We start from the raw sequence: 25,741 nt of genomic DNA on the forward strand, positions 1-25,741 counted from the left end.
ATAAATATATTGGAAAAATTTCCAGAGATCTGCAAGAAATTTCAAAAAAACTTGTAGACAAATCTTGTAGTCTAGAAATACTGAAAAGATTAAGAAAAAGGTATTAAGAATACAGTATATAATACATATAACATACAAAATGTGTTAATCAACTGTATATTATCAGTAAGGCTTCCAGTCAACAGTAGGCAATGTTAGTGGTTAAATTGTGGGGAAGTCAAAAGTTATATACAGATTTTTGACTGCATGGGGGAACTGGTGCCCCCAACCTCCATGTTGTTCAAGGGTCGAATGCAGATGAAAGCTATAATTAGAGTAGGGTGGAAATAAAAATGGACAACTGCAGAACACATTATTTTATTTTGACAAAGAAAAGCAGTAGTTGGCAATTGTAAAAAGTTACCTCTCCAGTAAGATACTATATACCATAAAAATAACAGACCTTTTTCTATACATGGAAACAAGTCCTCAGTTACAGAAAGCACACATCATTGGGTTCCAACTTCATTTAGACAAGCACGCTAAACAATGTGCTAAAGCTTGTGTTAATATAAAAGCATATTACAGGAACGTGACATACAGGACCACCAACAAGGTTCTTATTCCTCAAAATAAATCTTCCTGAAGCCTTGTTCCCAGAAACATTTCTCTTGCTAGTAGAGCTACATCCAGACTCTAGGCCGGAAGGTAGGGGCCAGTTTTTCTGGTTACTTTCAATATCTTAATCTTCAAGCAAGTAATTAGGGTTAACTACTAAGTAGGGATCCTCTTCATAGCTCTCACTTCCTTCTGTAGAGCCTTTCAGTCCAGCTTGGGTGAGCTCAATCAGAACATGATCCTGTGAAACACAAAGATTTGTCCTGAGGTCTCCAGCAGTAGTGTAAAAATGCCCCATCCACATAATTTGACCCTTCTGAGTATTTGCAACTAGCATTTTCTTCCATTTCTCCTTCATAAACTCTCAGAGAAAGGACTATACCTTAAAATCTTTACCAAGTTTTGCTACACCCCTTTCCCATTAGGATACAGATCTTTTATAACATAAAATCTTTTGAAAAATTACAAAATACATAGGCAAGCTCAACGTTGTGATTTTAGTAAGGTTTCCTGGCATACTACATCTTGTAAATATGATTTCAAAAAAGACAAGATACATGAATTTTAAGGTTATGCAACTGTGTAAAATCCTGATAAATATGGTTATCATTCTGTTTATCACTCTGATAAGTGTTCTAATTTCATTTAGTATAAATTTTTACTTACTAGCCACTAACTCTTTCATATACCACCCGTTCATAATTCAGTTAGAGGTATAATCTAAAGATAATTAACATGGAAAAATTTTCACTCTGAGCTAATAAAAAAAAGTAGAACATGCCACATAGCTTAAATGTACCTGTAAGTTGATCTAAAATACCCACAAATGAGAGGAACTCCTAGCCAAGCCCATATAGAACTCAGGAAATCGTATTCGATCTTAAGAAGGTAGAAATGTCCTATAGTATGAGCACTACTGCCATCAAGAGGGACTGGACACTTTTAAGATCTCACTTTATGTACTAACAAGCCCTTACAGGAAGAACACTTGATCAGCACAGTGTAATTTCTCTAGTCTTTTGTAAATGAGCTAGCTAGCTCAGGTGATGTCAAACTTAAAAAGGTAGCTCCAGTTTAGATCAGCTAATTTTACCAAAAGTCCCAAAGTAGACTTGTGGTGTGGGTCAATTTATCTTACACTGATCCCAGAAGGCATTAGGAAGGGAAGGGCTGGCCTGGTGCAAACACACTGCCCAGCACTAGAAAGACAACTGAATGTTTACCACCCCAATTCAGATTTTCATAGATATTATACCACCTAATCATACACTCATCTACTCACACAAGTAAAGGGTTTTTCAGATGATACAATCCTGATAATGTGACACTCATAATATTTATAGAGTGAACACTGTAAAGTGAGCTACAGGGCAATTGAATCTGCCACTTAAACATAAAAATTCAATCACTCATCAAATATTTGATTTGATCTATGTGCCAGGCACCACTACAGGTCTTGGAGGTAGAATGATCAATAAAACAAAGTCCCTGGCCTCCTGGTGCTTGCACTCTAGTAAGTCAAACTGAAAACCTAGTGCCAGGCAATGATAAGCACTATGAAGTAACACAAAGCAGGGTTAGGGAGTGATAGCAAGAAGGAGGCTCTTATTATTTTTTTTAAATGTTTATTTATTTTAGAAGGAGTGGAGGGGGACAGGAGGGAGAGGGAGGGAGAAAGAAGATCTGAAGTGCTGATAGTGCAGAGCCTGACGTGAAGCTCGAACCCACGAACTGTGAGATCATGACCTGAGCTGAAATCGGATACTTAACTGACTGAGCCACCCAGGTGCTCCAGGAGGCTCTTATTTTGACAGGTTAGGCAAGAACCACCTCTTTGAGAAGGTAACATTTGAGCAGACACCAGAATGAAAGACGGAACCTAGGTAAAGAGACAAAGGACAAGTGCGAAGGTCCTCATGTTTGGTGTGTCTCTGGAATAGTGACAAGGCCAGTATCACTGAGTAGCAACATGAAGAGAGTCCTATGCAAGAAGGTGAAGAGGTATACACCTAAGGAGGGGTTTGATTGTAGAGGTTCTGCAGGCCATGTTACGGAGACTGGATTTTATTGTAAATGTGAAGGAAGAACTGGAAGGTAGGGCATGAAAACGTTTTGATTTGTTAAAAGATCTGTCTGGCTGCTGGACAGAGAGCTAGTACAAAGGGGGACAGTTAGGAGGCTCCTGTGAAAGTTCAGGCATAGTAGCTTGAGTAAATGTGAAGGCGGTGAGAATAGAACACAGAATATATACACTGAAGGCAGGGTTCACAGGATTTGCTGCTTAAAGGAGAGGCTATGAGGGAAAACTGGCATCATGGATGATTCTAACGTGTTTGGCTTAGAACAACTGAGTAAATGGGAACACTGGGGGGGTGGGGGACAGAACTGTTTTGCACACATTAAGCATGAGATGCCTATAGTTCACAAGTAGGCAGCTGGTTACCGACATCTGGAGTTTAGAGGAGAGGTGACGGCTGAATCTGGGAGACATCAGTGGATGGATTTAAATTCATAGAACCAAATGAGATCACTTAGGTAATCAATGTAAATACAAAAGAGGTCTGAGGATTGAGTACAGCACTCCATTTAAAAAGTGACAAGACTCAGGAAAAGAGACTAAGAGGAAATAACCAAAGAGATAGGAGAAGACCCAGGAAAATATGGTGACTCAGAAGGAGCAATCAACAGTGACAGACCAATAGGCCAAATATAGAGAATGACCAACTGATGTGAGTAGGGAGGAGGCATGCCTGTAATGATCCTGTTAGGGACTGGAAGAAGTCATAGCACTGGGCAGTGCCACTGTGAGGTAGGTAGGATCAGTAAAGAAGAATCCACTTGATGGGAATGCAAGCTGGTGCAGCCACTCTGGAAAACAGTATGACGGTTCCTCAAAAAACTAAAAATAGAACTACCCTATGATCCAGCAAATGCACTACTAGGTATTTGTCCACGGGATACAGGTGTGCTGTTTTGAAGCGACACATGCACCCCCATGTTTATAGCAGCACTATCAACAATAGCCAAAGTATGGAAAGAGCCCAAATGTCCATTGATGGATGAATGGATAAAGAAGATGTATATACATACAATGGAGTATTACTCGGCGATCGAAAAGAATGAAATCTTGTCATTTACAACAGATGAACGTAAGGGAAGGGAAAGAAAAATAATATAAAAACAGGGAGGGGGACAAAATGACTCACAGATATGGAGAACAAACAGGGTTACTGGAGGGGTTGTGGGAGTGGGGGATGGGCTAAATGGGTAAGAAGCGTTAAGGAATCTACTCCTGAAATCATTGTTGTATTATATGCTAACTAATTTGGTGTAAATAAATAAACAAAACAAAACAAAACAAAACAAAACAAAATAAATTTTTGGTCTCTATCCCAGACCTACTAAATTACAAATTCTGGGAGTGGTTCCAGTGATCTGCGCTTTAGTAAGTTTTTCAGATGATTCTGGTGCATGCTAAAATTGAGAACCATTGGATTAAACTGAATTACTCAAGTGAAACCTCCATTTTATTCATTTCCTCAAAATGGCCTCCCTCAGGGCTGTATGTTCCAGGCCCCTTGGAGTTTTATGTATGCCCTGCCCAGAATGCAGTAAAGCTTGTTCTTATCTTTCCTATAATGGCTAGATAACTAGTAGAGGTAACATAGTTTCTTCCCCTCCCTCTCCTGTGGCACACAGATGGGGCAACGAGTGTGTTAAATGTTAAACCCTTTGACCTCATCACAGTGACCTCTGCATATCCCTGCACCTCCTTGCTTTATAAAATCTGTGGATTAAGTTCTGGACTTTACAAAGGGTATCTGCTTAGTACCTGGATCATCATCCACATGACTCCCCTTGTCATTAAGTTACCCTGAATAAAACTCTGTGTATATGGTAAAAAAAAAAAGGAAAAAAAAAAGGAAAAAAAAAAGGAAAAAAAAAAAAGAAAAAAGAAGAGTCCACTTGAGATTAGTGGCATGAATTTAAAGTAGGACATGGCACGTGGTTGTAGGCCTTTCTCCAGATACTTTTAACTGCTTGGATATGGCACAGTAAAAAGATTTAGATTTAACCAAGGCTGGGGTTTTGCCAATCAAGTAGAACAGAGAAATTATAGTTTAAAGTGTGAGAAAATAGTGATCATTGGGACAGACCATAGACTGTAAGCTGGGTGATGGGGGAGGTGAGGATGTGGGGAAGAGGAAATATAGAAAACAGGCAATAGAGGTCAGAATGCTTGCAGGTTTATGGTAAAGGGAGTGGAGTGGAAAACAAAGATTAAAAATAGTTTGATAGTAAGACCCTAACCCTACCTTCCCAGATTTAACTTAGGTTCTGCTGATTCCAGCAGAGGAAGTAAGTCAATTAACTGCTGTAAATTCTCTCTTTTTTACAACTCATAATTCTTTTTTTCCTTTCAATGTTTTTTTTTATTTTTGAGAGAGAGAGAGAGACAGACCACGAGCAGGGGAGGGCCAGAGAGAAAGGGAGACACAGAATCTGAGGCAGGCTCCAGGCTCTGAGCTGTCAGCACAGAGCCCCACGCAGGGCTCGAACCCACGAATTGCAGTATCATGACCTGAGCCTAAGTCAGGCACTTAACCAACTAAGCCACCCTGGCCCCCCACAACTCATAATTTTAACTAGATCCCAATGATTCAAAATAAATGAACATCTATGAACCTGCAGGTATGAAGCATGGACTCCCTCCCTCATTAATAAGCAAGAGTAGCTATGTACGTACATAGTGGGTGAGTCGATGGATGACTTTCTCTATAATTCTCTTTTTATTTATAAGTTCCTCTTCAGAATCTATTTCTGATTCGATTTCCTTCAAATACCAGTTAACAAGCTCACTCCTCTTTAATGCAGACTCATCCTCTTCTGCAACAAAAAATACATTTCAAAAGGATTAAATTTTCCTTCTAGCAAATTGTATTGCCAATCCTTGGGGTTTGCATACACAAGATAATGTACAGATTAGATAACCATCAACCTGTCAGAAAGAATACCTGCTAAAATAAGGTTTGCAATGTTCCAGTGTAAGCCTGAAATAACCTGTCATATTACTTGTATTAAAGTATGCCTCACTTTATCCTGAGGAAAAAAATCTAATAAAATAGAGATTATAAGAAACAAGTTTCTTGAAGCTATTAATATTTCAAAGTATGAAGCTGTTTCCTTCACCTTCTATGAGAATGTTTGACGATAGTAATTGACAGCATAAATTAGCAACAGCAAGCAAAACTTCTTAAACATAACTTTTCCTCTTTGGAATAAGAAAGATTTTACACAGCTGAACCAAGAAGTGAAATCCAAGGGCATTCACTCAAAATAAAAAATTATCAACTTATTTCAGCAAGGTCTATCTATACTGAATGATTATCTACTTTGTCAGAGTCCAAAGCAGAAGTCCAAATTCACAAGATGGAACCTGGATAATAGCGTAACTATCACAGAAGCAAAGTATTAATAAGAGAAAACTCTTAGTCTTGGTTCTAGCTACTGTTAATAAAATGAAAAATGAAAAATAGGAAAATTCTAGCTTTACTGACAATGGCTTTGAAAAGTTTTATTATGGGTGTACTGAAACTTCAGTGGTTGGTCTAAATGTTCTCGGTAAGTGACCTTCTTGGCTTAAAGTTGTATTCTCTGTGCTGGACTAGAGAACAGCTGTCCACTTGAAGACTGAGAATTCATTACTACTAGGTGAACAGTATTTTTCTTCTAAGGAAAAGAAGATCTAGCAGAATTTATCTGTGGAATGCATACAGTGCCTGGGCGCTAACCATTATCTTTGCTCCATCAATGGTTTGCCATGTTTAAAATTTGACTACATGAGAAAAAGACAAATGAAATACAATGTGAACACAAGAACATGTGAGCTCCCAAAAGTTTTTATGTGAGAAGAGGGTGGGAGGGCTAAAACCTGTCTGTCATACTGGCCTCTTTACTGCCTTCTCTCCTCCCTCCCACTGGTCTACAACTCCCAAGGGGCAAAAACTACAGGATTCAAATCTTTAGTAAGCTAAGACAACCTCACTGTTCTCTTCCTTCCACAGACAGGACACTGTGATGAGAGTGTCCAGAAGCCAGCATTTTTGGACTTTTAAATAAGAATTATCTGATTGCTAACCAGCAAATTCAAGTTTAAGTTCAACACCTTGATTTCATCATTTTCTATGCCAACTACAGGCATGGTGGAATAGCATAGTAAAGCAGTTAATTAAGATAGGCAGGATACTAGTGTCCAGATATCACACTTTATATACAGAGAAATGAGGATTTTACTTCATTTTTAGGTATAGAATATGTGCCAATATGGTCTTTTCAGTTCAATTACTTGCCTACAAAAATAAATAACCTAGAGTCATCCATTTGAAGTAAAACCATTGTTAGGAACAGTGATTTTGCATCTGTAAAAACATTTAAGTGCTTCTTTATATATTATCAGATCCTAACTTCTGATTCTCAAAAATATTAAAATAGGTGAAGGACATTAAAAAATGACCTTTGTCTGACAATGAACTTGTGGGTGAAAGGTCCAGACTGTCAGATATACTGATAGATTTTCTTTGCCAAAGTGAGCCTCTATAACAATTTATGATCTCTTCCGACAAAACAGTCTTTAGCAGTTAGAAGTGGCTTATACAAATAAAACTTATATGAATGACTAAGCATGTGGCCATACTAGGTAAAGCCTTACCTTCCTCCATCTTTCTGAGGTGAAGCACAATAAGGTTAGAGATTCGGCAGTACTCAGAGAAGCCCAGCCTTAAGGAGGCTTTAGGAACAAAATCTTGGTTTATGTCTTCACTGTGGCCATTGATTCCATTCACAGGAGCAGGGCTGTCAACATGACCTAAGTGAAATATCAACCATCTGAATCTTGTTTCTGTGCCTCCGACACTCCCCCATCAAATGTTTATATAAGTATACTACTTCTATTTTAATACTAACTTCTACACAAGCATATAGTTACACTCAGTATTTAGTCATTTTACAAATAAATTAGAAACAAATTTGTAAATGCTAATAGTGAAAACAGAAACTAATTTGGAAGGAATGGGAAGGATGGCAGTTATGAAGATAAGATTCCCTGATCTAAAAGTTCATTTGCTGCTTCAGATTCGGTGTCTCCCTCTCTCTGTCTTTCCCCTACTTGCACTCTTTCACTCAAAAATAAACATTGAAGAAAAAAAAAACGGGGTTGGGGGGGCACTGGGTGGCTCAGTTGGTTAAGCGTCTAACTACAGCTCAGGTCATGAGCTCGTGGTCCATGAGTTTGAGCCCCGTGCCAGGCTCTGTGAGGACAGCTCAGAGCCTGGAGCCTATTTCGGATTTTGTGTCTCCCTCTCTCTGTGTCCTTCCCCAACTCGCGCTCTCTCTCTCTCAAAACTAAATAAACATTAAAAAAAAATTTTTTTAAGTTCATTTGCAATATTATACACAAAATGTGAAAATCTGTTATTTGTCTGTTTTTTAGTTTTTTTAAAGTTTATTTATTTTGAGAGAGAGAGCGAGAGCACAAATGGAGAAACAGAGACAGGGAGAGAGAAAGAATCCCAAGCAGTCTCTGCACTGTCAGCACAGAGTCTGACGTGGGGCTCAAACTCACAAACCATGAGATCATAACCTGAGCCAAAAATCAAGAGTTGGATGCTTAACTGACGCCCTAGTATTTGTCTGTTTTAATGTAGTCAAGAACATGTTTTTACTTCAAAAGCAAAATAACAATAAATCAGGCCAGGGAATTAAGTTCACTGTCACCATTTTGGTGTATTTTCTTTCAATCTTTCACGCATAGATATTCTATATGAATTATTTAATTGTATTTTACCTTGTAAACAGTTAGTACAATTCAATATCCATTTTTTCCCTTTTGCTATACAGACTTCAAAACCATCAACAAGTGCACTTTTATCATAATATCTCAGAGAACATTTTAGTTCTTAACTCCAGAACAGTAAATGAACAAGTATCTCACCATTGATGCCATCTGGGCCCTCATCTACCTCCATCTGGGCCTCTTCTTCTTGATCTAGGTTGACATCAGGTGTTTCTACACGGATGATTGACTTATTCAGTAACCTGAAAGCTTCCTTCACATGTTTAGGCTGGACCTAAACCAATCAAGATGAAGTAAATCAGAAAGTCAGTCTTCTTGATATACCAAACAGATTTTCTCCTTACCAAATCACAGTGGCATTTTAATTTTTCTCACACTCTCCCTCTCTCACACACACATAAAATACGTGATAACACCGTAAGTTCACCAGAATGGCTTAAAAGGACCAACAATATATGGTATTGGAAATAATGTAGAACAACTTTCATTCACTGCTGGTGGGAATATAAATTGATACAACCACTAAAGGAAAACCATTTTGGCAGTCTTTACTGATCTGAACACACGTATAACCTCTGACCCAACAATTCTACTTCTAGTGAACAGAAATGTACACACACATATATGCCATACAGACCAAAAGACATGTATCATAAGAACCCAAACTGGAAACTATCCAAATGCCCATTAACAGAAGAATGGGTGAGTCACTGTGATTTATTGACAGAATATTACACAGCACAAAAATGGAAAAACTAGTATTACATAAAACTCAGATGATATTTTATAGTTTTAATTCTGTATGAAAAAAACAGACACAAGGGGGAACATATTCTAGGACTGCATTTATACAAAGTAATCCTTAGATCTTTAAGGTTATCATTAAACCCTCACTTCTGTGATCAAATAATCTTTGACAAAGGTGCCAAGCCCATACCTTGGGGAATGGATAGTATCTTCAACAAATGTTACTGGGCAAACTGGATATCTTTTATGATAAAGAATGAAGTTAGACCCCTGCCTGACATCACATACAAAATTAACTCAAAATAGTTTGAAGACCTAAAACTATAAAACATTATGTAAGAAAACACAGGAAAAAAGCCTCAGGACACTGGATTTGATAATAGTGTCAAAAGCACAGGCAACAAAGGGGTAAACTGACAAATGAAATGATATCCCATTCAAAAACTTCTGAGCATCAAGGGAAACAATCAACAGAGTAAAAAAGGCAACCTACAGAATGGGAGAACTTATCTGCACATTATAAATTTGATAAGGGATTAATATTCAAAACACAGAGAATACCCATGTTCACCACAGCATTAATCACAACAGCCAAGAGGTGGAAGCAAGCCAAATGCCCATTGATGGATCAATGGATAAACAAAATGTGGTACACAGCATCCCCCTTATTCTCAGGGATTATGTTCCAAGACCCCAGTGGATGCATAAACCATAGATAGTACTTAATCTTACATATACTGTTTTTCTTATTCATACATACGTCTGATAAAGTTTAATTTATAAATTAGGTACAGTAAGAGCTTAACAATAATTAATAAAATAGAACAGTTACAGCAATGTACTTAATAAAAGTTATGTGAATGTGGTGTCTCTCAAAATAACACTGCATTGTACTCACCCTTCTTTTGATGAGATGATGTAGCTTTAGGCTACTACTGACTTTCTGACAATACTTCAGGAGGATCATCTACCTATTAATGGTAACTCACCTCTATATGTACTCCATAACCTGGGAGATGATTATTTCATTATATTAATCAAACTAAATTCAATAAATACTTCACAGCAATGTTCTTCAAGGGAGAAATCCCAGCACTGCGTATCTTATGAGCACTCAACAGTATATCAAAGATAAAAACATGCTTATAAACCAATAAATCAATTTCTCTTTCCTCCCATTATGTTAAAGTGACTTTGATACCTCATCACAGCAGTGCATTCGAGCCATTGCTTCAGAGAGACGGATCATGCTCTCAAGTTGTCGCACTGTAATCCTCCACGAAGACTTGATTACTCCAGACCCATCCCTCTGGCGGAGACGTTTATATTGTTCCACAATGAAGTCCTCTGACTCTTTAGAAATCTGTTTCAGAACATCACTGAAGTCAGGGCTTTTCTACTTGATGGGAGTGGCATTAAATTTAAGAGCCTTCCAGGTAAAGACACTTTGGGGAAGTGAGAGGGTCAAAACTTTGAAGTCAATGACAGTTAATACTGAAATGCCTTTCAAAAGAAACTAAGGACACCTGTGAATTTCATATACTAATTTTATGAAGAGGAAGAGAACAGGGGTAGTATTTAAGCAAATGCCATTTTTTCTTCTTATTTTTTTTAATGTTTATTTTTGAGAGAGAGAGACAGACAGAGTGTGAGCAGGGGAGGGGCAGAGAGAGGGAGACACAGAATCCAAAGCAGGCTCTAGGCTCTGAGCTGTCAGCACAGAGCTCGACATGGGGCTCAAATCCATAAACCGCAAGATCATGACCTTAGTCGAAGTCAGATGCTTAACTGAGCCACCCAGGTGCCCTGCAAATGCCATTTCTAAGATACATAGCAAGCTGAAGCAGTGGAAAAGGATGTAATGTCTTTTAAATGTGTTGAATAATAACAACAAAGTAAGATTACTAAAAGAATACTCAGTTTTTCAGAGTAAGGAACTCAGCCTATTAAAGAAGCATGCCAAGGTCACAGAGGGATGAGTACACAGTCTAGAGAACAAAAGCCTCTTTACACATATGTATCCAATAACCCTTGGTTTTAAATGCCTCATTAAGCTTTTTTAACGACAGTGAAAATCAGTCTCAATATTATGTATAATCAGTGAAGTGACAGATAACTAAATCCTTTGGGTAAAGTCCCAAAAGTTGAGCCAGAAAATAGTGTAAAAATCTCACCCAGAATCAAATTTTTTTCTTCTTGTATTCTACTTTAGGAAAAAGTCAAACAAAACAAATTTCGAAATTTACTTTAAAAATGAATGTCCTGGATCTAGTACAGATTCAACTCAATAAACATCAATTATTGTAAAATATTAATCCACATTAATCACAATGACCTAAAGGAATCCAAACTTTTCCTCAAAGAAAGATCCAAGTAGACTACTGACTTAAGCTCATACAATTTTAAGATACTTAGGAATAAGGGGGCACCTGGGTCGCTCAGTAGGTTAAGCACCGACTTCAGCTCAGGTCATGATCTCATAGTTCATGAGTTTGAGCCCCATGTCGGGCCTTGTGCTGACAGCTCAGAGCCTGGAGCCTGCTTCGGAGCCTGTGTCTCTCTCTCTCTCAAAAATAAAATAAAAACATTAACCAACTGAGCCACCCAGGCGAACGGCCCCCCCCATCAAAATTCTTATATTAGCACTCAACAAAAGAAAATTTTTAAAAATTCCCTCTTCTTAACTCTCTGAAGAAACACTGTTCTCAAAACAAAACCCTCAAAAAGAAAAAACCAAACAAGTATAGGTTAATTTCCATAGAACCCTATTATGCCCTATTAAATGCCGTACTCCAGTACAAAAGGACGAGTTAGTTACCTTGGGTTTAAACTGTCTTGCAAAGAGAAGATACCTCCTGATATCATCAAGGGAATAGACACGATCAATTGAATCCTCAATTCTTGAATGCAAGTCTACTATACGTCTGGCAATAGCATAATCTGTAACCTAATTCAAAAGAAGAAAATCACTTTGATCAGTCACAACGATATCCACTTCAGATTATCCCTGGCATTAATAATTTATAGCTAAAAACAAGCTCTAATATGCCACTGAAACATGTATTAACGGGTACCAAGTTTCTGAGCAAAGTTTGGTACAATTTCATTTCAAATCTAGGAAGTTTAATGTGTACCTTTGCCCTACTCTAAGAATATTCCTGAAGGAATTGACTGACTTTAATAACAATAGCAGAATTAAGTTTTTAGGGTACCCGGTGTATGCCAGGCACTGTTGCCCTAAGTGTGCCTGGAAGCATTAATTCATGTAACCCTCACAAAAATCTTATTAATTGGTAATATTATCTCCATTTTACAGGTATGTAAATTGAGACCCAGAGAGGTAAAGTGCCTTGTCTGACATCACAGTAAGTAATGGAGCCATGATTTGAACAGTCTAGCTTCAGAGTCCATGCTCTTAGCCACAGTATTATATTGCTGCTTGTGAACAGATAATCATTACAGGATTGTTAATAACACTGAAAAAAAACCCCACTAAAAATATGGAATTTACTCTCATACGGTACACAAAAAAAGCCAAAGATATATATAAAAAAAGTTAATAAGTGCATAAAGGGTACATGGGTGTCACATGCACAATTCTATTTCTTAAAACTTCTGTAAGCTTGAAATTATTTCCAATTAAAAAACTTCAAAAACTATCTTAATGAACCATTCACAAACAAAAATATATGAAAATCAGACACTCCCTGGGAATGCAAGCTGATGCAGCCACTCTGGAAAACAGTATGTAGGTTCCTCAAAAAACTAAAAATAGAACTACCCTACAACCCAGCAATTGCACTACTAGGCATTTATTCAAGGGATACAGGTGTGCTGTTTCGAAGGGACACATGTACCCCCATGTTTATAGCAGCATTATCAACAATAGCCAAAATATGGCAAAAGCCCAAATGTCCATCAATAGATGAATGGATAAAGAAGATGTGGTATATATATACAATGGAGTATTACTCGGCAATCAAAAAGAACGAAATCTTGCCATTTGCAACTACGTGGATGGAATTGAAGGGTATAATGCTAAGTGAAATCAGTCAGTCAGGGAAAGACAAAAATCCTAGGACTTCACTCATATGAGGACTTTAAGAGACAAAAAAGATGAACGTAAGGGAAGGGAAACAAAAATAATATAAAAACAGGGAGGGGGACAAAACAGAAGAGACTCATAAATATGGAGAACAAACTAAGGGTTACTGGAGGGGTTGTGGGAGGGGGGATGGGCTAAAGGGTAAGGGGCACTAAGGAATCTACTCTTGAAATCACTGTTGCACTATATGCTAACTTGGATGTAAATTTAAAAAAAAAATTAAATTAAAAAAAAAAAAGAAAATCAGACACTACCAGCTATGAGTGACGGTAAAGACAGGGAAGGGGGAGGATTGGGTTAGAGAGAGAGAGGGAGAGAGAATCCCAAGCAGGCTCCAAGCTCAGCACAGAGCCTGATGTGGGGCTTGAACTCAGAATCATGAGATCATGACCTGAGCCAAAATCAAGAGTTGGACGCTTAACCAATTGAGCCACTCAGGGCCCCCAGCAAAAAATTCTAATAAAAATCTTAAAGTGTGTGGCTGAAGTTAGCTGTCAAGTTTTTTTTATTTCTTGATAATTAAAAAAATAGTAATGAAAACAACAAAACTCCATATTCCTCAACATAATTAAGTGGAACTAACAGTTCAAATGACTTTATTTTGATTTGCTCAATAAACCTTTTGCCCAGCCCTGTAGCATTCTGAAAGAAATGAAAGTCAGTGCAAATAAATGCACCAGCTGTTCAGAAGTACATGCTGCAGCCTAGTCTCCTTCAATTACTCAAACTGGAAATAACAAAGGAAGCCCACAATGACACTTCACACGGTTACCTCATTACATTCATCCACAAGTATAAAGAAGAGATCAAATCGGGACATGATGGGAGCTGACAAATTTATATTTTGTTTCAACGATTTTGATCTGTCATAGTGTCCACTGATTGGGTTCGCTGCTGCCAAAATGGATGTCCTGGCATTCAGAGTAGCCTGACCACAAAAGAAATCATTGTCACAGGTTTAAAAAGACATTTGGAATGGCTAAGAAACATAGGACAAATGCTCAATCTTACTCATAATAAACTGAACACAAACCAAAATACCTTAAGTAAGACATCATTTTTTACCTACTGAATCATCAAAATTAAAGTCTGATAATGTACAGCAAACAGGCACTCCCACATAAGGTGGTGGTATGACATACACACACTTTAAAGCCAGTAATTTCTTGTTAGGAATTTATCTTGCAGTTAGGTACAGGAAGATGTGTGTTCAAGGATATTTACTACAATATGACTTGTAATCAAAGGCTGAAAATGACCAAATGTCACTCTATAGAAGGCTAATGAGCCAAAATGAGGAACAAAGACTTGAAAACCATGTGGTAATAAAAACACTAAAATGGATCTAATATATGCTGGCATAGAAAGACTGCCAAAATACAATTATGAAGTTAAATGAGCAAGGAAGTAAACTGTATGTATTATGCTTATTTATGTATGAAAAATTCCTGAAAGAGCTTAACTTCAATATATACTCTGAATATTTACTGGTGATAGGAGTTGCAGGGGAAGATTTCGTCTTTTAATTTATATTTTACTGTAGCGCTTTAATTTTCCTTACCTACTTGGATGCATTACTTTTATTTACAAAGTTTAGTTTCTCTCTAATGTTGGTTACAATATTATGCTTATTATTTTCTTTTAAATAATCTATTGAGTTTGATTATTTTTGTTACAACTGGAAGCATGCACTGTCAAAGAAAATAGAAGCTTTGTGGAAAATTTGAGGAGTAAAATGCTAAAAATTTCATCAGTACTTCCTCTACTTTCTGTGATAGTAAAACATTTTCAAAGTACCCTAAAAAAGCGCCTATAATTTGGATTAATAGTCCTCAGAGCTATGTGTCCCATTTCAACAATCAGCATTTCATGTTGAATAATGCATTTTATTCTAGTGAACATCTCTAGAACTACACTAATGTTTAAGGCTAAGGCATGATGCAGCAGAACAGAGGTGGACACACATACCTTCACTCCTGCTTTAGTGATGGAGATGGTCTGCTGTTCCATAGCTTCGTGAATAGCAACTTGATCCCGCACATCCATCTTATCAAATTCATCAATACAACATACACCCTTGTAACCAAACAAATCTAGCATAAGAAACTGCCTTTGAGATGTCTTGAAATGGCAAGATATACTTGAAATGGCAAGTATAAATTTAAGTTTGTTACCAGAAACCTTTCCATTCTCTAAACAACTCTAAGATAGGTAAGTAAGCAACTTTTTTTAAACAAAATTTTTAAAACATGAGCAGGGAGAGGAGCAAAGGGAGAGAGAGAGAATCTTAAGCAGGCTCCATACTCAGCACAGAGTCTGAAGAGCGGCTCAATCCCCTGACCCTGGGATCATGACTTGACCCGAAGTCAAGAGTTGGACACTCAACTGAATGAGTCACTCAGGTGCCCCAGTAAGTAAGCAATCTTAATTTCCTCTCCTAGAGTAGGATAGTTCAACAGATTACAGAGTTAGAAGGAATCATATACTTTGACCCATTTTAAACTATGAGCAAGATTAAAAACATAGTTACTGGGGTGCCTGGGAAGCTCAGTTGGTTGAGTGTCCAAGTCTTGATTTTGGTGTAGGTCATGATCTCCCGTTTTTTTAAGCTCGAGCCCCACACTGGGCTCCACACTATTAGGATTCTCTCTTCCTCCCTCTCTGCCCCTCCTCAACTCGTGTTTTTTTCCTCTCTCAATAAATAAACTTAAAAAAACAAAACAAAAAAAAACCCCCTACAGTTACTTATTGCATTTTTATTCAACACCAAAATCTTGTGTAAACCTCTAGGTCAAATATTCTGGGTCCCCTCAGCATTGATTTTAGGCTGAGGAAATGAAGGGTAAATTTGCAATTACAAATGTGTATCTACACCTTATATGCCTTCACAGATCTAACAGATCTATGTCAAATACATGTAAAAGGCAACAAACATACTCATAGAGATGTCACTGTCTGGAAAGGAAAAAATGCTGGGAATTACTAATCACAGCAAACACACATGCTCAGGGCAGGCAATACATTCTAGAGAAGCTCAGAAAGTGATTAATGAGGAAAAGATCAATGAAATTCTAGATTAATAAAACTGATTTACTAAAAATGGCTTTTTAAAAGTTTATTTTGAGAGAGCCCTTGCATGTGAGGGGAGGGGCAGAGAGAGAGAGAAAGGGAGAAGAGAATCCCAAGCCGGCTCCACACTGTCAGCCCAGAGCCCAGTGCAGGGCTTGATCCCACAAACTGTGAGATAATGATGTGAGCTGAAATCAAGAGTTGGACCCTCAACCGACTGAGCCACCCAGGCACCCTAAAAATAGCTTTTTTAAAGGCTATTTTCTTAATAGAAACTTACAGGCATTTAATGATAGGGTAGGGGCTATTCTGATTTCTTTATATCCAAAAGTATAAAATGTCCTTACATTATCGGCCAGCATCAAAGCTCCAGCTTCAATGACAAATTCATGAGATTCTTCATCTCTCACAACAGCTGCTGTTAAGCCAGCAGCACTGGATGCTTTGCCACTGGTGTAGACAGCTCTGGGGCTGAACTCCTCCACATGCCTGTTCAAGGTTATCATATTCATTAATACTACAAAGCATCCTTTCTAGAAATGTCACCTGACAGGGTTTATGTCAATCAAGAATTTATTATTTCTTAACATTTAAGAAAGACATTAGCATAAACAATTCATAAAGACCTATATCACAGACTAAACAGAACGCCTTATCTCCTTTGGCCTTTTTAATCAATTTAAATCCATTCCTATCAAATTGGAAAATGAAGTTCATACATGACAAAAACACCATTTTAAAGGAAGCCTTTAATAATAAACAGTAAACATTTTGGCAACAATGATCTATTCGAAGGCTCTGCACTTAAGAAACAAAAAAAGACAAAACTAGATGTGAGACTTACTCCAAAAATGCAAGGCTGGTTTAATACCTAAAATCAGTAACATGCCATATCAACAGAATAAAGAACTATCTTGACAAGCAGAAAAAGCATGTGACAAAATCTAATACCCTTTCATTATAAAAACTCAACGAACTAGAAATAGAAGAGAATTTCCCACAACTTAAAAAGGGTATCTCTGAAAACCCACAGCTAACATCATACTTGGTCAAAGGTGAATGCTTTCTCTCTAAAATCTAGAACAAGACACAGATGTTCACTCTTGCCATATCTATTCAACATTATACTGAAAGGTCTAGCCAGGGCAACTGAGAAAGAAAAAAGGGCACCTAGATTTAAAAGGAAGAACAACTATCACCATTTGCAGATAACATGAGCTTGTAGATACAAAATCCTAGGGAATCTACTAAAACAAAATGAGTTCTTGCAAGGCTGAACTCAATAGATCAACAGTCTATTGTATTTCTATACACTTATAGTGAACAACCCAAAAATGAAAATAAGAAAATAGTTTTCCATTTATGATAGCATCAAAAAGAATAAAATGCTTATGAACAAACTTAACAAGAGAAGCAAAGCTTATACCATGAAAACTAGAAAACACTGTTCATTCAAAAAAATTAAAACCTAAATAAATGGAAAGACATCCAATGTTTATGGATGAGAAGACTTAATATTGTTATAAAGATAATTTACCTCAAATTGATCTACAGTTTAATGCAATCTCTATTAATGTCACAACTAGCTTCTTTGTAGAAACTCACAAAGCTGATCCTAAAATTCTTGATCCTAAAACTCAAGGCACCCAGAATAGCCAAAACAATCTGAAAAAGAACAATTAGTTGGAGGACTCACACTTCCTGATTTTTATTATTTATTTATTTTTGAGAGAGAGAGAGAGAGAGAGAGAGAGAGAGAGAGAGAGAGAACATGTGCATGTGAACAAGGGAGAGGGGCAGAGGGAGAGAGGGAGAATCCCAAGCAGATTCTTCACTGAGCATGGAGCTCCAACATGGGGCTCGATACCATGACTCTGAGATCATAACCTGAGTCAAAATCAAGAGGTGGAAACTCAAATGACTGAGACAGCCAGGCAGCCCTCATACTTCCTGATTTTATTTTTTTTAATGTTTATTTTTACTTTTATTTTTGAGAGAGAGAGAGAGAATGCATGTGAGCAGGGGAGGGGCAAAGAAGGGGTTGGGGGGGCGGAACAGAGGATCTGAAACAGGCTTTGTGCTGACAGCACAGAACTCATAAACCTGTGAGATCATGCCCTGAGGTGAACTTCACTGACTGAGCCACTCAGGCACCCCACACTTTCTGATTTTAGAACTTACTACAAAACTACAGTAGTCAAGGTAGTGTGGTATTGGCCTAAAGAGAGACATAGAGATTATGAAATATAATTGTGAGTCTAGAAATAAACCCTCATATTTATAGTCAACTGATTTTCAACAAGGGTCCCAAAACATTTCAATAAGGCATAAGAATAGTCTTGGCATTCAAATACCTGGATATCCACATGCAAAAGAATAAAGTTGAACCCCTGTCTCACACTATGTACAAAAACTAACTCAAAATGGATCAAGGACCTAAATTTTCAGAACTAAAATTATCCGCAAGAATTACAAGCAGGGACTTGAACAGTTAGTTGCACATCAATGTTCATAGCAGCATTATTCACAATAGCCCAAAGGTGGAAACAACAAAAGGTGATAAATACATCAATAAATTATTATTATTCAGTCTTAAAAAGGAAGGAAATTCTAAGACATTCTACAACATGGGTGACCCCTGAATATTATGCTCAGTGAAATAAACCAGTCACAAAAGGACAAATACTGTATGATTCCATGTATATGAGGGACCAAGAATAATCAAATTTAGAGACAGAAAGTAGAATGATGGGGTGCCTGGGTGGCTCAGCTGGTTGAGTGTCTGACTCAATTTTAGCTCAGGTCATGATCTCATGGTTCGTGGGTTTGAGTCCCACATCAGGCTTTGTGCTGACATCGAGGAGCCTGTTTGGGATTCTCGCTCTCCTTTTTTCTCTGCCCCTCCCCCACTTGCATGCACACACGTGCGCGTGCCCTCTCTCTCTCTCTCTCTCTCTCTCTCTCTCTCTCTCTCTCTCTCTCTCTCAATAAATAAACAAACTTTAAAAAAAAATGGTAGGTTGCTAGGGGCTGGGAAAGGGGGTAAATGTGGAATTACTGTTCAATGCAAACAGATTTTCAGTTTGGGAAATGAAAGAGTTCTACAGATGGATGGTAGCGATGACTGCACAACTTGAATGTACTTAATGCCACTGAAATGTACAAGTAAAAATGTTTAAGAATGGCCAATGTGATGCACATTTTGCAATAAAAAAAGGTGAAAACTTACATATAGCAGCATTGGTTTATAAAAGCCAAAGTAGAAACAATCCAAATGCCCATTAACTGATAAACAGATAATTAAATGTGGTACATACATATGATAGAACATTAGGCAATAAAAGGAAATTAAGTATTGGCATGCTCCAACATGGCTAAACTTTGAAAACATTATGCTAGGCAGAAGCGGCCAGTCACAATGAATCACACAGTATATGATTCCATTTACAGGAAATGTCCAGATAGAGACACTAAAGCAGATTAGTGATTGCCTATGCCTAGGGAGGAGAATGAAGACTGACTGCTAGTGGATATAAGATTTCTTTTTGGGTAATGAAAATGTTGTAAACTTAGTTTAGTAATGGTCATACAACTCTGTGAATATACTAAAACCACTGAATTGTACACTTTAAAAGGGCAAATTTTATGATATGGAAATTATATTGCAATAAAGATACTAAAAAAACCCACTAGATATAAAGGCTATTTCTGTCTAAGATAATCATGTATAATACAATTCTGTTACCAGCAGCAACATTGTAGCACATCTTTTTATGGTGGTGGAGAGGAGATGGGAGCAGAGGAAATGAAAAGAATCCCTTTTAACATAAGACTATTATTTTCAAATCTAGAGCCTAGTCCTTGATACACATGAAGAAAATAGTTATAAAATCCCAAACTAAAAATGGTCTATGTTCTAGACAAATTACTGAAATAAATAAAGGAAAAGCAGCTTGATAACAGTATGAAGAGCACATGCTTTGCAGTCACATACATCCAAGTTCTAATACTCATGGCTCAGAAGTCACTTGTTAGCTATGAGAAGTTGGGTGATTTATTAAGTTTCAGAGAACTTCTGTTTGCCTCCCTGAAAAAAGAGGATAATATCACATGCCTGTCTGGGTGCTGCTAGGATAAGAGAATGCATATACATCTATGCAGCACCAAGAACACACCAGGTGTTTCAAAACTGGTTTGGTATTATTTTGACCTCTAAGTTTCTTAAAAGTTTGAAAGTAAGCAAGTATTTGCTATAGCTTCTAAAAATAAGCAAAAATTGCTAAAGCAGTACACATGCTGATACGGTTAGCATAACGTGTCTATCCTTGTTGCACTGCTATTGGAAAGCGTGTCCTATTTAAGAACCTTAAAGATGTTTGTATTCTTAGTCTCAACAATCCTATGTCTAGGGATTTTCACAAAGGAAACAAACAAAATAAAAAATTTATATAAATCATGATGTTCATGGTATTAATATCCATAATTGTTAAATGAAGCAAACTAGGAAAATAATTTTCTAAGTTGCAGTACACCAACAATAGAGAACTGTGAAAATAAAGAAACATGGAAAAATATTTACAGTAAATTAAAAATATGTAAGCTGTGATTTATAACCGTGAAAATACATATTCATGTATCTAAAGACTTAGAATTAAAAGAATTCTTTTTTTTTTTCCAACGTTTATTTATTTTTGGGACAGAGAGAGACAGAGCATGAATGGGCGAGGGGCAGAGAGAGAGGGAGACACAGGATCGGAAACAGGCTCCAGGCTCTGAGCCATCAGCCCAGAGCCTGACGCGGGGCTCGAACTCACGGACCGCGAGATCGTGACCTGGCTGAAGTCGGAAGCTTAACCGACTGCGCCACCCAGGCGCCCCAGAATTACAAGAATTCTAAATAGAATTAAAATTACAGGCACCTTTTCCCTATTCTAAATAGGCAAACACTTACTTGAGAAACTGGCTCTTAGCTGTACTTGGGTCACCAACAATGCAAACATTTATGTCTCCTCGAAGGGAGGTTCCTTCCCCTGTTGTCTTTGGAACACCACCAAAGAGCATCAGGAGGACACCCCGTTTTACTTCATCGTTGCCTAAAACAAAAACACAAGGTATTTTTCAACATGAGATTAAACAATTTCATAACAAATTACAGGTTTACCAACCGAAAGAGCAGAAAAGAGCAGAAGTAAAGCCTAAGATGAACTAAAAATATTATGGCTTCTAACCTTGGTTCTCGCTTTATGAATTCAAAGCCACCTAACCACTGTCAAATGTCTCTGTACCAAAGATGTCACAGATGCTTATGCCCACCACCATCCCAAGAGCCCTTGTTTGTTTGCAAGTCCTACTTCCTACAGTCTTTCCTGATGTAGTACTTCTCAAATAACTCTCTCCATAAACTATGTCCACCACAGCACACTGCACTTGCTAGATCTTGCCCCTTACCCATTTAGCCCATCCCACCTCCCATACCCCTCCAGTAACCCTCTGTTTGTTCTCCATATTTAAGAGTCTCTTCTGTTTTGTCCCCCTCCCTGTTTTTATATTATTTTTGCTTCCCTTCCCTTATGTTCATCTGTTTTGTCTCTTCAAGTCCTCATATGAGTGAAATCATGATTTTTGTCTTTCTCTAATTTCACTTAGCATAATACCCTCCAGTTCCATCCACATAGTTGCAAATGGCAAGATTTCATTCTTTTTGATTGCCGAGTAATACTCCATTGTATATACATATACACTACATCTTCTTTATCCATTCATCCATCGATGGACATTTGGGCTCTTTCCATACTTTGGCTATTGTCGATAGTGCTGCTATAAACATGGGAGTGCATGTGTCCCTTCGAAACAGCACACCTGTATCCCTTGGATGAATACAATACCTAGTAGTGCAATTGCTGGGTCACTGCACTTGCTAGATCTTTCTAATGGCAGGTCTTGCTATTCTATCAAGAGTTTGAGGAAATGGTCCATGATTTACTTCTTTTGTATCACCAACACTGAACAGTGCTGAGTATAAATACATGCTAACTGGACTGCTATGGGTGAGATAAGATGCTGAATGTGATTTATGGCCACTTCTACAAGCCATTTAGGACTCCAATATAAGAAGGAAATGTATAGTAAAAAACCTGGATCTTCAGAAAAGTGCTTCAGAAAAATGGGTTAAAAGACCCATTTTTTGTGTGCTAATTATTACGACTTTTTGTGAATTCTATCAACAAAGTGCTGGCACATTTACACAAACCACCCTTTAAAGGCAGAAAAAATCCATTCCACAAATAAAACTCTGACTTATGGTCTATGAAACAAGTGTGTTAGGAGGTGTTGTGGTTTTTAAATAGTCCACAAATTCTTTGATGCTTCTCATTTGAAAATGGAGCTTACTTCTCCTTTCCTTAGGAGTGGCTGGACTTAATAACTTGTTTCTAGAAAAATAGCATATAGTGAAGTGAAGGTGTGCAACTTCTGATACTAGGTCCCGAAAAGCATTTTTCTGTTTTAAATGTTTATTTATTTTTGAGAGAGAGACAGAGACAGGCAGAGAAGGACACAAAGAATCTGAAGCAGGGCTCGAACTCATGAACCGCAAGATCATGACCTGAGCCAAAGTCAGACGTTCAATTGACTGAGCTGTCCAGGTGCCCCCAAGAGAAGCATCCTACTTCCTCCCTGCTTTGCCCTCGATGCACACTCTGGAAGAAGCCAGCTGCTGCGTGGTGAGAACAAACAGCCCCGTGGAAGAGATTCATTTGGCAAGGAATTATAGTTTCCAGTTAACAACTAGCACTAACAGGTAAGACCTTCTAAGTGGATCTTTCAGTCAAGTTTTCAGATGACTACAGCCCTAGCTGATGTCTTAGCTGTATCCTTAGGAAAGACTGAGCCAGAAACACTCAACCAGAACCACCTAACTGACCCATAGACTGTATGAGATACTGTTTCTTTTTTGAAGCCACTAACTTTTGGGGTAATTTGTAATGCAAAAATAGATTAACTTATGGGGGGGGGAGTGGAGCTAAATAGAAATTTTGACACCTACTCAATTAAGGGAGGACACTCTAAAATCCATAGAGGATTATTAACATAGAGGGTATCAGTTCAATTTCATTGGTCAAATATTTAGATAGAAAAAAAAAGGTTACTTTTAAATAGTTAAAAATAGGGGCGCCTGGGTGGCGCAGTTGGTTAAGCGTCCGACTTCAGCCAGGTCACGATCTCGCGGTCCGTGAGTTTGAGCCCTGCGTCGGGCTCTGGCCTGATGGCTCGAGCCTGGAGCCTGTTTCCGATTCTGTGTCTCCCTCTCTCTCTGCCCCTCCCCCGTTCATGCTCTGTCTCTCTCTGTCCCAAAAATAAATAAACGTTGGGAAAAAACAAAAAAAGTTTTAAATAGTTAAAAATATATACCTAAGACAAATACCCATAATCTTTTATCAGTTCCTGCCCTAACTCCAATTCAGTATGAAAGGATGGAAAAAACATGGGTAAAGCACGAAGCTTAAAAATTAGTCATATCCTGGGATGCCTGGGTGGCTCAGTCAGTTAAGCGGCCAACTTTGGCTCAGGTCATGATCTCAGTTTGTGAGTTCAAGCTCTGCATCGGGTTCTGTGCTGGCAGCTCAGAGCCTAGAGCCACTTCAGATTCTCTGTCTCCCTCTCTCTCTGCCCCTCCCCTACTCGACTCTGTGTCTCTGTCTCTCAAAAATAAACATTAAAAACAAAATTTTTTTTAATTTAGTCATATCTTTCAACATATAAAGGGAATTAAATGATGGTGAGCAATTAACAACCAAGAGCCAAAAAAACACAAAGAAACCACCAAAGGTACAGACATAGTACATGTAACCAAGAAACATCATGAAATCTCCTCAAAAATTAAACAAACAAAAATCAGGATATTAATCTAGTATTTTGGAATATACTTAAGTACATTTCTGCCCTAAAGCCAGAAAAAGAAGCCTAAATGACCTTTTAATTCTTTTTTAAAAATCATGCTAAAACATATACACAAAATTTACCATTCCAATAATTTTTTAAGTGTGTAATTCAATGGAATGAAGTACACCCACTATGTTTTATAACCACCACCCTTATCCATTTCTAGAACTTGTCATCATCCCCAACAGAAACTTTATCCATGAAACACTAACTCCCCAATATCCTCCCCCAACAGGTAACCTCTTTCTACTTTGTGTCTTTATGAACTTGCCTATTCTAGGCACCTCATTTTAAGTGGAATCATTTGTCCTTTTGTAGATGACTTTTTAATATCCCTTGTAAGTCTACCAAAAAAACCTTTTGATCTGATTTATGTGCTGTAAGAAATCACTTATTGCTGTTTTTAAAAAAAATTTAAATTCCAGTAGAGTTAAACATACAGTAGTTATTGCTGCTTTTTAATCATCATTTTGATTTCAAGTTTATGTGACAAATGGAAGGCACTCTTACCATGAATAGTAGGGAACAGGCTGGTACAGAGATTGTGGTACAGATTTTTATCCTGACTCATTTCAAACACTTTCTCCCACTCTTTCACTGTCATTTGGTTCTTAATGCTCTCAGCCGTCTGTTCCTCATCTCGGAGCTCTTTTCCTCCAAACTGAGAGGTGGAGAAAGGAAAAATACTTGCATGGAAACAGTCAAAGTAAAGTGAAAGAGCTTCACTACAAACAAAAAATAGCCTGGGAGGTCAACTTCAGGATCTGTTGACTATAAAGGTTTGCAGAAAAAATCCCCATATTATTAAGGCCTAAGTTAATCAAGATATTGAAGAGTTTGTCATTTGTCCAATGAATTACAAACAAAAAAGCTACCACTGTTTTGTACTGTTATCTAAATGAATCGGAATGCTCACAAGATAAGCCATAATAAAATGTTAATCACTGATATGAAGATGAAAATGAAGTAAGAGAATATTATATTCACCCCTCTTGCAATGCTGTACTAGTTTCCAAACATTTTCTCACTGTTTTCCCACTCAGGACATAGAATCAAGTTCTACAGAACTATAATACTAGGAATCCACACAAAGAGCAAGTTAAAACAAAATTATCCCATAGGTAATTCATATCAATGCTCTTAAAGCAGAGCTCTTAAACATGAAAACAAAAAGACTTTTCCTCAAGATCAGAAAGACATGAAAAAATCTGGTTTTAAAACTAAAGAATCATGGGGTGCCTGGGTGGCTCAGTGGGTTAAGTGTCTGACTCTTGATTTTGGCACAGGACATGATCTCACGGTTCATGGGTTTGAGCCCTGAGTCGGGCTCCACACTGACCATGCAGAGCCTGCTTGGGATTCTCTCTCTCTGCTCCTCCCCAGTTCATGTGTGTGCATGCATGTGTGTGTTCTCTCTCAAGAGAAATAAA

The 25,741-nt window shown here is 37.7% G+C and overlaps 1 protein-coding gene across 1 annotated transcript in view; it reads right to left on the reverse strand.

Annotated features, from left to right (window-relative positions):
* Positions 1-341: 341 nt before the first annotated feature.
* The window catches only part of MCM6 (minichromosome maintenance complex component 6), a 39,453-nt gene continuing 14,053 nt past the window's right edge, over positions 342-25,741 (reverse strand). Inside the window, exons 7-17 of the mRNA XM_040474953.1 lie at positions 24,822-24,972; positions 21,322-21,463; positions 16,718-16,859; positions 15,270-15,377; positions 14,074-14,229; positions 12,015-12,143; positions 10,398-10,559; positions 8,588-8,723; positions 7,307-7,462; positions 5,345-5,484; positions 342-838 (exon numbers count right to left, since the gene is read on the reverse strand). Coding sequence (XP_040330887.1) covers positions 722-838; positions 5,345-5,484; positions 7,307-7,462; positions 8,588-8,723; positions 10,398-10,559; positions 12,015-12,143; positions 14,074-14,229; positions 15,270-15,377; positions 16,718-16,859; positions 21,322-21,463; positions 24,822-24,972 — 1,539 coding nt within the window. The 3' untranslated portion in view covers positions 342-721. The remainder of the gene's footprint in view (positions 839-5,344; positions 5,485-7,306; positions 7,463-8,587; positions 8,724-10,397; positions 10,560-12,014; positions 12,144-14,073; positions 14,230-15,269; positions 15,378-16,717; positions 16,860-21,321; positions 21,464-24,821; positions 24,973-25,741) is intronic.

Source organism: Herpailurus yagouaroundi, unplaced genomic scaffold (genome assembly GCF_014898765.1).
Source record: "Herpailurus yagouaroundi ecotype Mexico unplaced genomic scaffold, PumYag 140, whole genome shotgun sequence".
Taxonomy (NCBI): Eukaryota; Metazoa; Chordata; class Mammalia; order Carnivora; family Felidae; genus Herpailurus; species Herpailurus yagouaroundi.